Genomic DNA, 14424 nt, shown 5'->3' with positions numbered 1-14424 from the left:
TTGCCAGCCCAGCAGCTGCAGGGAGGGAGGAGCGAGTGCAGGGAAAAAACAGCAGCCACTGACCTGCAGGCAGGGCCACAGTGGACATCTCCAGCACCACCAGTCCTGCTCTGTCCCACAGGTCCCAGGAAACATCCCAATGTGTCAGCGTGGGGAGGACACCTCTCACTACCCACACAACATGTTCCCCATACACAGCTTTGCCAAAACCCTCTGCAATCCCATGAGCTGCTGCTGGCAATCCCCCCACCACAGCGGCTCAGGAGTAACACCTGCTTGTCCCCAACCCAAGAAGAGGACAGCAGCCCCAGGGGGACAGCGGGGTTAGGATCAGCAGAGACTCAGGACAGTGAGCATCCCATGGCAGAGTCAGGGGGCACATTTTATTTCTCTCCAGCAGTGCCAGGGGAGAGGAAGGAACGGCAGCAGTGCCATCACAGCACAGGGCAGATTTGGAGGGGGTCTGGCGGTGTCTCCTCAGATCTCAGTGCGGAAGCACAGGTCGGTGCCTGACATCTTCTGCGCGTAGTCCTGGTCAAAGCGCTCGTTCTGGGCCACGGTGAAGTGGTTCTTCCAGTCTCCCGTGGTGCCTGTGGCCAGGTGAGATGGGGCTCAGCAGGGGCCGGGGGGACAGTGTGCCAGAGGCCCCCCAGAGCTGCTCACCTTTGCGCATGAAGGGGGACACGCTGTGGTCCATGAGGTCGGAGGGCACCTTGCTGAAGTTGGTGGCAGGGTTGTCCCGCATGGACTCGAAGGAAGTGTGTTGGGTAATGGTGTCCAGCGCCGCCTCTGACAGCTTCTGCCCCAGGAAATGGGCCACCTTGGCAATCTCCCGGCGGAGGTCCTGCGCGACACAGGCCAACACTCACCCCTCCTGCCACCCCCAGACCCCACAGCACCATCCACCCCGCCCCATCACCTCCTTCAAGTCCTCGTAGAAGAGATAGAGAATGGGGTGATCCTTCCTGCGCTCCCAGTAGCCCTTGACGTGATCGTACCAGGAACCGTATGCCACTGCACAGGGAGAGCAGCCAGTGGGTGATGGTCCCCTGCAGGGTCCCCTGCACGCACCCAGGGGTGCCCTGTCTCACCTCTGCCAGCCATGAACTCCTCCAGGTACTGGGCCCATGTCCCGGGATGTGGGTGGAACTTGTTCATCAAATCAAAGTGGTAGTAGGAGACAGCCACGTCCTTGGCGTTGCGCCCCACATAGATCATCTGCAGAAAACTTGGTGACATGTGGGGACTTGCAAGGTCCCAAAGGGGCAGGCAGCCCCCTTAGGTCTGCTGGATCCCTCCAAGTATGTTCATTCCAGCCTGTTACCTTGCAGCGGTTTTCCCAGAAGGATTTGGGCAAGATGTGAGCTGGGATGTGGGTCTTGACGATGCGAGGGGATGGCATGGTCTCCAGCTGCTCTACGCCTGTAAGGATTTCCCCCAGAAGTGATCCCACTGTGGTGCACTCCCATACAAAACCAAACCCGTCCCAATCCAGCACCCTCTGCCACCCCACTACCTGCTGGGAGCTTCCCAGGGGCAGCACACTCCATCATGGGCACCCGGTTCACAATGTCATCCTGCTTGCATTTTTCCAGGTCACCGCCTTTCATGACCATGTCCACGATCTCACTGACCCAGGTGGTGCCTGGTGGGGAAAGATTGGGTGTCCAGCTGATGGCATTCCCACTGGAGCCCCATCTCAGGCACCAGAGTGTCACCATCTACCAGTGTTGCCTTTTGGCATGCTCCCAGTCCCAGCCCAGGCATCCGCAGGATGGTACCTCCTTTCCTGAGCATGGCCTCTCTCTGGTGCCTGGGAATGCTCACCAGATTTGGGGAAGGTGACCACCACGATGTCATCAGGGCGGCTCTGGAAGGTGTCAATCCGTTCCCAGTTGTGGGCAAAGGCACAGACCATGGGGATGCCGTGCACAGTGCGCCAGGGCTGCCGCAGGTAGGTGTCTGAATCAGCCATCCTGCTGGGGACAGGGACATGTGGCAAGGCTGGCTGGAGGAGCATCACAGGGCCACCTCCTTCCCTGGGCGCCCCAAAATATCCCTGCTGAAACCAGCCATCCTGGCCATAGGAAGGAAAACATGCCCTGCTTGCTGGCATCGCAGGAGGCGGCACCTGTTTTCTGCGGGGATTTTGGTGCGCAGGTGGCAGTGCAGGGAGAGTGCAAGGGCATGACCAGCTCTGGGGGGCTCAGGTCAGACAGGCAGTGCACAGCTGCCCATACCAAGCTGGCAGCGCTGTTCCTGCGTGTAAAAAGCTCTCAGGGGCATTCCTAGCTGGAGTTGCAGGCTGCTTTCTCTTTGCTTTTTCCTCCCCATCTCTCCGTTGTATGGCAGCACGACAGGAAGCCTTGCTTTCAGGGGGCTTTGAGGGCGGGTTCGACAGAGATAGGAACGAGGAGCAGGGCTCACAGGACTCTCTCCCTAGGAAGCCTTTCCACCCACCACCCAGGACAGAAATGCTGGATATGCCAGCTGCAAAACCCCCACGTTGTGATTTTTGGAGAGAGGCTTGGTGTCTTGCTTCCACCTCCCGGGGGCTTGCGGGGACACGGAGCCCCCTTACCCACCCCCGAAGGCCCCCCGCTTATGAGGCCAGGGCACCCCGAAACCACGGTGGCCAAAGCCCCCCGCTTACTTGCCTCTTTTCCGGGCGCTCTGGCAGGGAGGAGGCAAAACTTTGCCCGCCGCTTACTGGGCGGGATTTGTTAATTTCCTTCCCCTGCATGGAAGATGGAAGCGCAGGGAGGCGGGGGACACCGCTGGGACAGGAGCCTGGAACGACCTGGTCCCGGTGCTGCGGTGGGAGGAGTGCAGGGAAGGGGCGAGCGGGGATGAGGACGGTCCCCAGATGCCTGTGATGAGCTGTCCGTGCTCAGCGCCCATCGGGACGTGCACGGACAGCGGAAGTCACAGCTTCCCCCTCCACCCGCACTGGTAAACACAGGGAAGAAATCCCAACCCACATCCCGGGAGATTGAACATCACCCTGTCCTGGTCCAAGAGTCACCTGCGTGGACGTCCCCAGCTCCTCTCACCGACGTGGGGCTTGCGAGCGGGATGTGGGGCTCAGGCTTTGTTTGTAGCCCTACTCCACTCAAATACGGGTCCAAAGTTTGCGGGTTTGCAAAGCACAAGTGCTTCTGGGAAAAGTGTTTAAAGGTGCTGATGGTGCTGAAATGTTCTTCCTTACCTTAGTCGGGAGGGAGTGAGAAGGGCAGGACGGCTGGCAGCTGGGCAGGGCCAGCAGATCAGCTGTTGGCAGCCTTGAGAAAAACGTCCCTGATTTGTCTCCAGGGCCAAGTTCCCGGTGAGAGGAGGCATGCCATGCCAGGTGTTCAGGTGTTTTGCTGTCCATATGCCAGCAAAATTGGCTGCAGTTTCCCTTCACCTTTGTTCCACAGACCATAAGCTGCCAAGCTCCAGCTGGGCCAAGCAGAGCCTCACCACCACCCGCTCTGTCAAGAAACTTGCCACAACCCAGAGGCATGAAAGCTTCTGTGCACGTAAGGGCTGCGGCAGCACTGGATTTGCTGGTGCTTTGGGGATTTTCCACTCGTCATGGATCTTGTTCCCTCCAGGTACCTTGTCAACTTGGGGCAGCCCAAGTTGACAGGGGTCAGTGGTGGTTTCTGGGAGGGTGCCCCAGAAACCCCTGGTGATGCCTGACCATCACTATGTGCCCACCCTCCCTCCTGATGACCAGGAAGGTGTTCCTGGACACTGCCTAGATTCAGGGGGTTCAGGCCCCACCCTCATTTTCCATGCAGGCAATGACTCAACCTCCATTTATCACAATTTATTGCAGGGGGAAAAGTGAATTAGTGAAAGAAACTCCATCTGGATCCAGCCTCCCCACTGGGAGAGCAAGGAGAAGCGCAGTCCTCCTGGGAAGGGAGATGAGCACCTCAAACCTCCATCTGGAAGTGGAGGTCAGAGCCTGCCATGTGTTCCTGGTAGTGCTGGTCAAAGCGCTCATTCTGGGCCACAGTGAAGTGGTTCTTCCAGTCTCCAGTGATCCCTGGGGGCAAGAAAATAATGGGGGTAAATCCTCACACACATTAAATATTTGTAGCCACAGATGGGGGCTGAAATACAATCCAGGGACATCTCTCCCAAATCCTCCATCACCTTTCCGGAGGAAGGGGGAGAGGCTGTGATCCATCAGCGTGAAGGTCATGGTCTCATAGTTGGCAGCAGGGTTCTTCTTCATCTCCTGGAAGGAGGTGTGGTGCAGGATCCTCTCCACTGTTTCCTCCGCCAACTCCTTGCCCAGGAACTGCAAGATCTTCTGCACCTCCCGCCGTGGGTCCTGCAGGGTGATTGACATGAGGAGGCTGCCAAAAAAGCTGGAGGGGCAACCAGGTCTCCTTCTTCTCCATCCCACCCTCACCTTCTTCATGTCCTCATAGAAGAGGTAGAGTATCTTCTTCTCCTGCTTCTTCTCCCACCATCCACGCACATGGTCGTACCAGGACCCGTAGGCCACTGTGGGATTTGGTCATGGGATTTGGTCAAGGGATTAGCTAAAAAGGAGGGTAGCGGGGGATGTCCTTCCCACCAGCATTTCAGGGTGGGCATTCTGTGGCTCAGCCCACACCTTTGCCAGCCATGAAGTTCTCCAAGAACTCAGCCATCGTGCCAGGGTCAGGGTGTACCTTGGCCATCAGGTGGAAGTAGTAGTATGAGATGACAACATCCTTGGGGTTGCGGGCCATGTAGATAATCTGGAGAGAGCCAAGGATGTGTTTGAGAGGTACAAAGTGGTGCCTCCTCCCTACCAACCCAGATGGGGAGAGAGACAGGGGGAAACTGCCATGTTACCTTACAGTCCTTCTCCCAGAAGGAGGTTGGGAGGAGCTGGACCGGGAGATGGGTCTTTACAAGCCGTGGGGATGGGGTGTTCTCCAGCTGCTCAACGCCTGTGGCACAGGGGACTTAGAGGTGTGAGCCCCAGCACCCTCACCCCCACGCTGGCTGTGTTCCCTCTCCACCCAAACCAGGCAGCTGGACTGGGGAAGCTCACCACTCGAACCCTTGAAGACCTTCATTTCCAGGAAGGGCACACGGTTGTAGATGGCATCCCGTCGGCACTTCTCCACATTGCCATCGTGGTAGATCATGTCCATGATTTCACTCAGCCATGTTGTGCCTGCAGCACAGGGACAGCATTGCAAAGGCTGGTGTCACACCATCTCCCTGTCGCCCTGAAAACTCAGCTTCTGAGCTTGCTGACATGGTTTTCTAAGGACTTTCCCAGGACAGTAACTGTAAACATAGATATGTGTACATTCTTTCTGTTACACATCTTGTGATGGACATCTCTCCTGGCCAGTGCAGTTATCCTGACCATCCAATCCCTGGCCGTGGTAAGAAGCCTATAAATCCTGTGAGGAAAAATAAACTCTGCTCTTCTTTTCACCACACCTCGACCTGTGTCCGTGTGATCTATTCATCTTCAGCGGCAACATCCCCCCTGCACCCTTCCCCAGGACCACTCACCTGATTTGGGGTAGGTGGAGATAAGCAAGTCATCTGGACGGGCTTGGAAAGCCTTCACCTGTGGCCAGCCCTCAATGAAGCTCTTGAAGAGGGGAATGCCATGGAGGCTTCCCAGCCCCTGCCTGATTGCATCCTCCTGCTCCATGGCTGACAGTGGGTCCAGACAGAACTGGCTGTCGTCCCTGCTGGCAGCCTCCACAACCTTGGGATCAGCTGGCTCCTTTGCCAGGACTGTGCCAGGGCAGTACTGGTTCTTGTGGCAGGACTGTGCCCAGGGCAGTGCCCCATCAGGCAAAGTCCAGCCCAGATCACACGTGGCAGAGGTACTGCCAGTGCCACAGGAACATGCCCTGATCCTTGGTAGGCTACTGCCCTAACATGGATGCTGGCCATGCACTAAGCCCAAGCCATGAGGAGTCGAGAATGGAGCCCAGCATCACCTCTTCTCCCACCTGTCTGCACTTCTCCCCTACATCTACAGCCCCTTCAATGAGTGCCATGGGGTTGTGGATCTCCAGGGACGGCTCTGCTACCCAGCCGTACCTCAGGATTCCATGTGCTCTGGTGCCCAGGAGCCCTGGCACCTCCACCCTCCCACCACACCCAAGCTGTAAAGGTTAACAAGAGCTGGCTCAGCTACTGAGCACACAGGACGTGAAGGAGGTTCCAAGTGCCAGCAGCTGGGGCATGGGACAATTTTGGAGTGGGCTCTGCCTCCCTCCCCCCACAGCTTCATGAGCACTGTGTTGTCCTGCAGTGTCCTTGCATGTCCTGGGGACCAGACTGGCCAAGACTGGCTGAGGGTGTTGCAAACAGGGGGCACTTCCCTCTCTGCCTTCCTGGGTGCTCCTTCAAAGCCTCTTGTAGGAAAGGGCTGAATAAGCTCATCTGCTCCACCCTGGATGATCTGATCCAGCAGATTGTGCAGCACTGGAACCCACCATGATGGAGCAGGTGCTGCTCTTGCTCCAGGAGGAGATCAAGGAGAAGTAGAGGACAAGTGGTGCCTGGCCCAGGCCAGGTCAGTGGTGTCTCTGGGAAAGGAGGCACCAGTGCAGGATATAGCATCTGGACCATTTGCAGAAATACAATCTCACAACTCTGACTTTCTCTGTCAATTAGGGAGTTGCAAGACAGTAAACAGGTCAAAAAAATACATGTAACATTTTCATCTAATGATGAGGAAATAACATGACATTTACTTAAAACTGAAATACAGATGATGGACAAGGTCAGCCAACTGCTACCAAAACAGCGCCATATACAGCAACCAAGATATCAAAGTTCCAGGAAAAGTCCAGCAGATTTACATGGGATGGAAACATACAGGGCAATCCTCATGACAGAGAACTAGGAGAAGATGATTCTTTATCTCGTTCAACTCCCCCTGGATCTACTAGACCTTAGGGTGGAAAGGAAAATCACACACAAATAATTATCCCATTTGATCCAATTCAGGTGGCTGATTTGCAAGAGAATTTTGGCCGTAAGCCAGGAGACAGTGAAATCCAGCAACTGGAATCCTATCAGTGCATACACAATAGTGGCCCATTCATTCAGATTCCAGTTGATTCTCATCACCAATTAATTGCTAGCACTCAACTGAAACAGTTTGGCTCCTGGTTGTGTTCAAGCCAGTTGTGGGTGCAGTATGTGACAGCTGCTATCACATAGGAAGGTGAAGACAGTGCTCCCTTCTTAAGGGTGGGATGCCACAGTGGGCTCCAATGCCCCCACACCTCCAGCACAGTGAGATCCCCCGGCACAGCCAGAGACCCATCATGGCTGAAGCCAAGTGCCCAGCACCCCTCCTCAGGTGCTCCAGCTTTACTGGTTCAGTTACAAGGGAAAGCACTTTGGGGTTTGGCCCTGTGACAGCCCCTCTGCATGGTCTAGCAGTGCCCAGACTGCTCCTGGCACACTGGCAGAAAAGCTGTGCACACCAGCTCCTGGCTCTCTAGATTTTCCAGAAACTGCTAGGGTAGGACCCTGCTCCCCACTGCATCCTGCAGAGCTGGATAGGTGGGTGCCAGCTCCTGCCACCTCCCAGGATGTCACACAGGTTGCCTGGCCCCAAGCAGCACCATCTAGGGACAACCACCCTGCTGTGCCAGGCACACGGCTACATCCTGCCCCACTGCCTGTTAATCTAATGCCCCACACAGAGACCCCAATGCCCCATGGCTGGATGCACACCCCTGTTTGCCCCATGTACGCTGGCAAGGTCCCATCCCAAAGCCATGTCTCCCCTGCTGGGGACCCCCTGCCTCCCCCACAGTGCCCAGCTGGGGTAACCACAACCCAGGGTCCCTCTTTAGTGTCCATTCACAGCCATGTGCAGTCTCCCCACTTGCTGTTGTGTGCATGCAGAGTGGTGCAGGAATGCATTGCAGGAAAACTGCGCAGGAACTTGGCACTATCCCAGCTCCAGGAGGATTTATGGGGATGGCTATTAGCTCTCCCATGATGGTGTTGGGGGATAAATGGATTAAAACCTTGCTCTTAGCTAGCTCGTTGCATTTTATTCCTGAACTGTTTCTTATCCATCCCACTTGGGCTTTGCAACCATCTTACATCCCTCCCTTGTCTCTCATCCCCCAAAAAATATCTGTGGGTGGTAGGCAGGAATGTCATCCGTAGCTCAGCGGGATGCTTTGATACCCAGCTCTCGGTCCATTGCCTGGAGGAAATGTTCGTTAAGAAAAAGCATCTGCCCATGCGGCAGGAGACGGTCCAGGAGGCCATCAGCGGCATCAGGACGGAGCAGGACATCAGCACCAGGGCCAAGGAGGCGCAGGGAGAGGAGAAGGCGGGGAGCCAGGCGCCGCAGGGTGATCTCAGCCAATGACAGATTCTCTTGGGGTTCACAAACCAAGGCGAAGGCGAGGGCCAGCACTGATAACCAGACTACTGTCACCCGCTCAGGGAACGGGTCTCCAGGGGGCATCTGGAAAACACCCCCTGGAGCATCCTGGAGTGACACTGGCTCATCAGGCAGCTGTGGAAGTTGCAGGGAGGACGGGCGCCCCAAGGATGACTGCAGCAGTTGACACTGGGAGGCCACTTGCCTGGAAGAGAAAAGGGGGACCCTCGTGTTAAGGACCCCCACCTCACCCAGGGACCCCTCTGTTGGGGGAACAGTGTCCCGGGGTCCTGCCAAGCCCAGCATCCCCTGAAAGGGTGGATCCCATGAATGCGGGGACATAGTCCTGGGGTTCTCGCCGAGCCCTGTCTCCCAAAAAGGGGCTCCCCTTAGGAATGGAAGGTGTCCCACAGTCAAGGGGTGTCCCAGCCCTGGGGGCCAGGCAAAGCTCAAGAGCCCTCCCCTCAAACAAAGGGTGTACCAAGCCTCTGGGGATCCCAGGGACAGGGAGGAGGTGTCACAAGTCCAGAGGGCTCAAGAGATGGCACAAGGTGTCCCACCGAGCCCAGCATCCGCAGGAAGGGGATGTCCCGGCTGTACCTGGCCACGACCAGCAGCTGCTCCTTGCGGCGGAGGCGCTGCCGGGGGCCCGCGGGGGCGCTGCCGGGGGGGGTCCCGAAGGTGCGCGCGTACAGTACGCGGCAGGGGGCACGGCCGGCGGGCCCGCCCGGCGCCAGCAGCACGAACGCGCGGACCATGCCCGCCACAGGGCCGCCACACGGCCGCCACACGGCCCCGGCCGCGGCCCCGGCACGCCGGAAGCGGCAGCGGGGGCTCGCAAGGAGCGGCCCTCACGGCGGGCGGCGGAAGCGCAGGCACGATTGGCCAGGGCTCGGGGGCAGCGAGAGCTGATTGGCGGGAAAAAGGCGGTGGGCGGGGAAAGGCCGTGGGGTTCCCCGGGGTTCCCCTGAGGGAGCGCGGAAACCGCTCTGGAGTCATTCCTGCTCCTGCTCCGTGTCCCCTCCCTGGGATGTTTCCGTGGGTACGGCCACGCTGCCCCGGCACCGGGAGCTGTCGGCACTGGGAGCTGCCGGCACCGGAGCGGGGCAGTGCTGTGAGCCCCACCATGCTGCCTGCCTGGGGTCCAGGTCAGCCGCTGCCCCCGCGGGGTCTCGGTGCTGCCATCCCCGCAGGGACAGCTCTCAGTGACCGGTGCTTGTCCTGAGTGAGCTCTCAGCTCCCCAGGAAAGCTCCCATCGCTCCAGCCCTCGCCCCTGCCAGTCGCTCTCCCTTTTCCCACACATCCCCGCAGCCGCATTGAGGTGCATTCACAGATCAGGAGCCGGGGTTGTTTTCTCTCCCGAAGGAGTTAACAGTGTGTAAAAAACACTCCCCACCCTCCCCAGCTCACCGTGCCCAAACCCTGGCTCTGGGGTTGGGATGAAGCCCCTCCTGTCCCCCAAGGTTAACCACAGCTGGCTTAGAGAAGGACAAATTACTTGAAATAAGACTGGAGGGGGCCCTTGATGTGGCCATCGTGGTACTCGTACACCGGGAGTGCAGCAAGGGGTCCGTGGCTCAAAGTGGCAGCGCAGCACAGTACAGTTTTGGAATCTAAATGCGGGAGGGAATGTGTGTTCCTGAGCACGGGGTGGACACGGCTGGGAGAGGACACGAGGGTAAATGTGGCTGGTTTGAGGTGCCTCAGGGGAACATGGCCAGGGCCAGCATGGAAAGATCTTGAGTGAGGCAGAAGGAGTGTGTGGCTGGCACATGGGACATGGAGAGGCCCATGGCCAGAGGGGCCATGGAGAGGGACATATCTGGGTGGAGACATGAGACACTTCCATGAGACCTTTCCAGCCATGGAAAACTTGTTTTCTTTCTCAAGTGACTTAAGTGGCAAAGCTGGTTTTTCACAAATTCTTTATGGCTGTGGCTGGTTATTCGTGGGTTGAAGGTGGGAGAGGGAGGGTGTGAGGGTCTTTCTGCCGTGTGCAGGGCATGTTTGGGGACATGATATCCCAGCTATGGTGTCCATATTCAAACTACAGTGCCCATATTCTGGCTGCAGTGTCCATCCCAGGCATGGTGTCTGAAAGGAATGAGTATGTCTTTACAAGCAGACCATGTGAATCTGCTTGTAAATCGGCCTAGGAATTCATAGATAAGGAAGTAACAGAAGAAACTATTAGTTCTAGAAAATGTTATTAATCAACATGGACTGTTGCTTAGCCAAGGCCGTTTTAAATTCCTGAACCTAGAGAAAAAGAACAAAGACTTAATAGAATTGTGAATAGCTTTATTTTCTTCTTTCTATAATATAACAAAAGGGGGATGCGTATTAGAGGGGGGTATAGAGGAGGTGATTCGGGAAGTCTGTACCTTCCAAGTACCTCAGCCAATGTAGAAGAGGGTGATGCAGCCAGGAACTTGGGATAAAAAGGGAGCCGTGACCCTCAGCAATCCGAGAGACCCAATGGGAAATTCCCACGGTCTCTCCCTTTATTCAAATAAAGTCATACGTTTCCTCTGTCTCCTTTTTGGACATAAACCTCTGACATCGTGGAGTCATGTTCCTAACAGTGTCCCTCCCGGAGCTGTCTCTCTGGTAATGGCCCCCATAAGCGGATGGCCAGCCTTATCCTCATGCAACCTTGCTGCACATGGCCCAGAGCTGCACCTCGATGGGTGTGGGCAGGGGGTGCCGGGGCCGCTCCCGGGGCTGCGGTGCTGCGCTGCTGCGGTGCTGTGCTGCTGCGGTGCTGTGCTGCTGTGCTGCTGTGCTGTGCTGCTGCGGTGCTGTGCTGTGCTGCTGCTGTGCTGTGGTGCTGTGCTGCTGCTGTGCTGTGCTGTGCTGCTGCGGTGTTGTGCTGTGCTGCTGCTGTGCTGTGCTGCGGTGCTGTGCTGCTGCTGTGCTGTGCTGCTGCGGTGCTGTGCTGCGGTGCTGTGCTGCTGCGGTGCTGTGCTGTGCTGCTGCGGTGCTGTGCTGTGCTGCTGCTGTGCTGTGCTGCGGTGCTGTGCTGCTGCTGTGCTGTGCTGTGCTGCTGCGGTGTTGTGCTGTGCTGCTGCTGTGCTGTGCTGCGGTGCTGTGCTGCTGCTGTGCTGTGCTGCTGCGGTGCTGTGCTGCTGCTGTGCTGTGCTGCGGTGCTGTGCTGCTGCTGTGCTGTGCTGCGGTGCTGTGCTGCTGCGGTGCTGTGCTGTGCTGCTGCGGTGCTGTGCTGCTGCTGTGCTGTGCTGCTGCGGTGCTGTGCTGCTGCTGTGCTGTGCCTCTGTGCTGTGCTGCGGTGCTGTGCTGCTGCGGTGCTGTGCTGCTGCGGTGCTGTGCTGCGGTGCTGTGCTGCGGTGCTGTGCTGCGGCCGCCAGGCGGCGCCCGGTGCGGGGCAGGCGCGCGGCGCCTCCGCACAGTCCTCGCCGCCCGGGGCCGCCAGGGGGCGCCGCCGCCCGGGGCCGCGGGAGCCTGAGGGGCCCTTCCCGGGGGTCCCGTCCCGGGGAGCAGCTGCAGGTCACCCCCCTCCTGCCACCCGGCCTCACCTGGTTTCTTCTCCCCAGCTCTTTTCCGGAGCCACTGCCGGCAGGACGAGCCCTTCGGCACCTCGCTGGCTCTGCTGTAACCCGGCAGGATAGCTCGGACTGGCCGCGCCCGGAGCCACTCGCGCCCGAGCGACCCGCGTCGGGTGTGGATCCCCCAAGAAGACGCCGGGATGCCTGCACTGAGGACGATGTTGCTGCTGCCTGCCCTCAGCACGGCCCTGCTAGCGCCCACCTCATCCTGCACATCCCGCTCATCCCGCACAGAGATGCTGTGGGGAGCTGGCGGCCGCATTTCCTTTGTGACTCCAGTTAGTTTACGTCTCCTGCTCGGGGAAGACTCCCTCTACTTTCTGCTTCACCTCATTTGCAGCTTCAGGTGATCTGTTTCTGTCCCCAGTTTGTCTCCGGTTCAGCTCATAGGGTTTGTTCGTGCCTCCAGCATGTTTTAGACTCCAGTTTGGTTTCACCTTCCCTGGCTTCATTTCGGCTTCAGCTTATTTGTAGCTCCAGTTTGTTTCCATGCTCAGTTGGTCTGTGGCTCCAGTTCAATTCTGCTCTGGCTCATTACTATTTGTGCTTGTTCAAATTATCTTGGCTTTTGACAGAGCCACAAATCAATCACTATCATAACTTAAATATGAATGGACATAATTGTACTTTGTCTAAAGATGGACTAAGCTTCTTGGACCAATGCAAGTGGACCTTCAACCTCCAGTGGGATTTCCCACAGGCGCTCCCATACCGGTTCCCACTGTTAGGAAAATTCACAAATGCCAGAAGTTTATGTCTATAAAGGAGACAGAGGAGTCCTTCAACTTTATTTGAATAAAGGGAGAGAGTCCACGGGGGCACACACCTGTGGGGTTTTCTCTCTCAAGGTTTCGGAGGGTGCAGCCTCTATCCTAAGCTGCATGTTGCCTCTTCCTTTCCCCATTGGCTGAGGTAATAGGAAGGTACAGCCTTCCCAAATTGCCTACCACATATTCCCCCCTTGAACCTGCTCTTTTACCCCAAAGTTCAGAAGTTCAGGTTTGTGCAGACCCGCTTGGCTGTTTCAGGAGCCAAGTTGTCTGGTCTCTGCAACAAACCTGCTGCCCAAAGTTAGTACAGACATTAAGACCCATTTCAAAGACGTTAACACCAATACTGTCACCCACCTTTCCTCTCACCACCTTGATGAATAATGGGAATGAAGTTCCAAACAAGGTAAAGAACAAAGTGGTTAAGCAATGGAAGCAATAATCACAGGAATGTGGAAGACAGAAAATTTATGGGCTAGGTTCTTGAAGAGGGAAAACACAGTAAGATAACACCCTTCTTATCCAGAATGTGTAATGATGAACTAAAAAAATCCCCAGTTTTGACTAGTTCTGTAGTGAGAACTTGCTCCAGTGATGAACTTTTGCTCCCTATAATAGTAAAAACCACACCCCAGCTCAGGCACCTCCCCCTGCAAAAAGACTGCCACTCACCGAGCATGGACAATGATTCCTTGGGACACAATGACTTTAATTTGAAGTAGAGAAAGGAGGAGCCAATAACAAGCCAAGTAGTGACTTAAGTAAGACTTCACAGCCTAAGGTTGTGCCTGGGGTGCTGGCTCTGGGATTTACAACCCCTCATCTCTTCTGTGCAGAACAGTAAATCAAATTACATGTCATAATTACGTTAAGAAATATCTTTTCTTACAGCAACTGAGTTTGGTTGAGTACCTGATCCTGTATGTTAACCTATAGAAGTTCTCACCCTTTTCACCACACTGTTGATTCCCTCAGTAATTTTGATATAGGAAGATGATCCAAGAAATGTTTGCATGTAGATCTAGCAGGGAAGATACACTTTCCTTGAAAGTAGAGCCCTGCAGCCTCAGACTGTGTTCAGTGGCTGCTGCTGTATCAAATTATTTTTCCTTCTAGCCACTGCTATCCATTTCTACCTGCTACATGATAACTGCTGCCCCCTCCAGCAATATCAGGGACCTAGAGGGCAAGTCCGTTCAGCTATAGGTAATTTCAAAGTAGTTTATGCTATGGTGGCTTCATCGGTTTTGTTCTTTCAAGTATTATATGCCAGCCTTACACAGAATTCATAATTCATAATTCAGTACATAAAGGGGCTACAAGACAGCTGAAGAGGAGTTTTGAACAAGGGCATGGCATGATAGAGCAAGGAGGAATGGCTTCAAACTGACAAAAGGCAGGTATGGATTATATATCAGGAAGAAATTATTCCCTGTGAAGGTGTTGAGGCACTGGAACATCCCTGGAAGTGTTCAAGAGCAAGCTGGGTGGTGCTTTGAGCAACCTGGTGTAGTGGCCCCATCCGTGGCGGAGAGGTTGCAACTAGATGATCTTTGAGGTGCCTTCCAACCCAAGCCATTCCATAATTCTAAGGTACAAACAGGGCTGGTTCTGTCTTTTGGGAGCTGTACTTCTGCAGTTGTGTTTTCCTTCTGTTATACACAAAGTAGTTGTTTTCCTTCCTGAAATAAAACAAAAACAAAAAGCAGT

The 14424-nt window shown here is 55.8% G+C and overlaps 3 protein-coding genes across 6 annotated transcripts; all 3 read right to left on the bottom strand.

Moving 5' to 3' along the window:
- Positions 1–377: 377 nt before the first annotated feature.
- Positions 378–3359, bottom strand: LOC131579078 (sulfotransferase 1B1-like). 4 transcript variants are annotated; one of them, XM_058838555.1, is made up of 8 exons: positions 3209–3359; positions 1828–1979; positions 1517–1645; positions 1325–1422; positions 1092–1218; positions 920–1014; positions 664–844; positions 378–590 (listed from the first exon to the last, which is right to left on the bottom strand). In XM_058838555.1, exons 1-8 carry the CDS (start codon positions 3337–3339, stop codon positions 478–480), a joined length of 1026 nt encoding a protein of 341 aa, XP_058694538.1. In that variant the 5' UTR covers positions 3340–3359; the 3' UTR covers positions 378–477. The 4 variants fall into 4 exon arrangements, with proteins under 4 accessions (XP_058694538.1, XP_058694539.1, XP_058694541.1 ...); XM_058838556.1 differs by having other exon boundaries at positions 1828–1976; positions 3209–3358; XM_058838558.1 differs by lacking the exon at positions 3209–3359 and adding an exon at positions 3026–3199.
- A 472-nt stretch (positions 3360–3831) lies between these two features.
- On the bottom strand, positions 3832–6079 carry LOC131579080 (sulfotransferase 1 family member D1-like). Its single transcript, XM_058838560.1, has 7 exons — positions 5518–6079; positions 5042–5167; positions 4840–4937; positions 4616–4742; positions 4409–4503; positions 4147–4327; positions 3832–4036 (listed from the first exon to the last, which is right to left on the bottom strand). Exons 1-7 carry the CDS (start codon positions 5660–5662, stop codon positions 3924–3926), a joined length of 885 nt encoding a protein of 294 aa, XP_058694543.1. The 5' UTR covers positions 5663–6079; the 3' UTR covers positions 3832–3923.
- A 617-nt stretch (positions 6080–6696) lies between these two features.
- AP5S1 (adaptor related protein complex 5 subunit sigma 1) lies at positions 6697–9175 on the bottom strand. Its single transcript, XM_058838559.1, has 2 exons — positions 8981–9175; positions 6697–8585 (listed from the first exon to the last, which is right to left on the bottom strand). The coding sequence occupies exons 1-2, from the start codon at positions 9136–9138 to the stop codon at positions 8159–8161; spliced, it is 585 nt and encodes a 194-aa protein (XP_058694542.1). The 5' UTR covers positions 9139–9175; the 3' UTR covers positions 6697–8158.
- Positions 9176–14424: the final 5249 nt, after the last annotated feature.

This window comes from Poecile atricapillus, chromosome 4, assembly GCF_030490865.1.
Source record: "Poecile atricapillus isolate bPoeAtr1 chromosome 4, bPoeAtr1.hap1, whole genome shotgun sequence".
Taxonomy (NCBI): domain Eukaryota; kingdom Metazoa; phylum Chordata; class Aves; order Passeriformes; family Paridae; genus Poecile; species Poecile atricapillus.
The sequence above is the reverse complement of the archived record's forward strand: the minus strand, read 5'-3'. Positions and strand labels throughout refer to the sequence as shown.

Excerpts from the sequence above, each read along its gene's own strand:
- LOC131579078 (XM_058838555.1), bottom strand. The coding sequence starts at position 3,339 with ATGCCTCCTCTCACCGGGAACTTGGCCCTGGAGACAAATCAGGGACGT. Across the intron at positions 1,980-3,208 it reads CTCACTCCCTCCCGACTAAG|CAGGATGGCTGATTCAGACA; the intron begins GTAAGGAAGAAC and ends CCCTGTCCCCAG. Across the intron at positions 1,015-1,091 it reads GGAGTTCATGGCTGGCAGAG|TGGCATACGGTTCCTGGTAC; the intron begins GTGAGACAGGGC and ends CTCCCTGTGCAG.
- LOC131579080 (XM_058838560.1), bottom strand. The coding sequence starts at position 5,662 with ATGGAGCAGGAGGATGCAATCAGGCAGGGGCTGGGAAGCCTCCATGGC. Across the intron at positions 4,938-5,041 it reads GGTCTTCAAGGGTTCGAGTG|GCGTTGAGCAGCTGGAGAAC; the intron begins GTGAGCTTCCCC and ends CCTGTGCCACAG. Across the intron at positions 4,328-4,408 it reads TCTATGAGGACATGAAGAAG|GACCCACGGCGGGAGGTGCA; the intron begins GTGAGGGTGGGA and ends ATCACCCTGCAG.
- AP5S1 (XM_058838559.1), bottom strand. The coding sequence starts at position 9,138 with ATGGTCCGCGCGTTCGTGCTGCTGGCGCCGGGCGGGCCCGCCGGCCGT. Across the intron at positions 8,586-8,980 it reads CAGCTGCTGGTCGTGGCCAG|GCAAGTGGCCTCCCAGTGTC; the intron begins GTACAGCCGGGA and ends TTTCTCTTCCAG.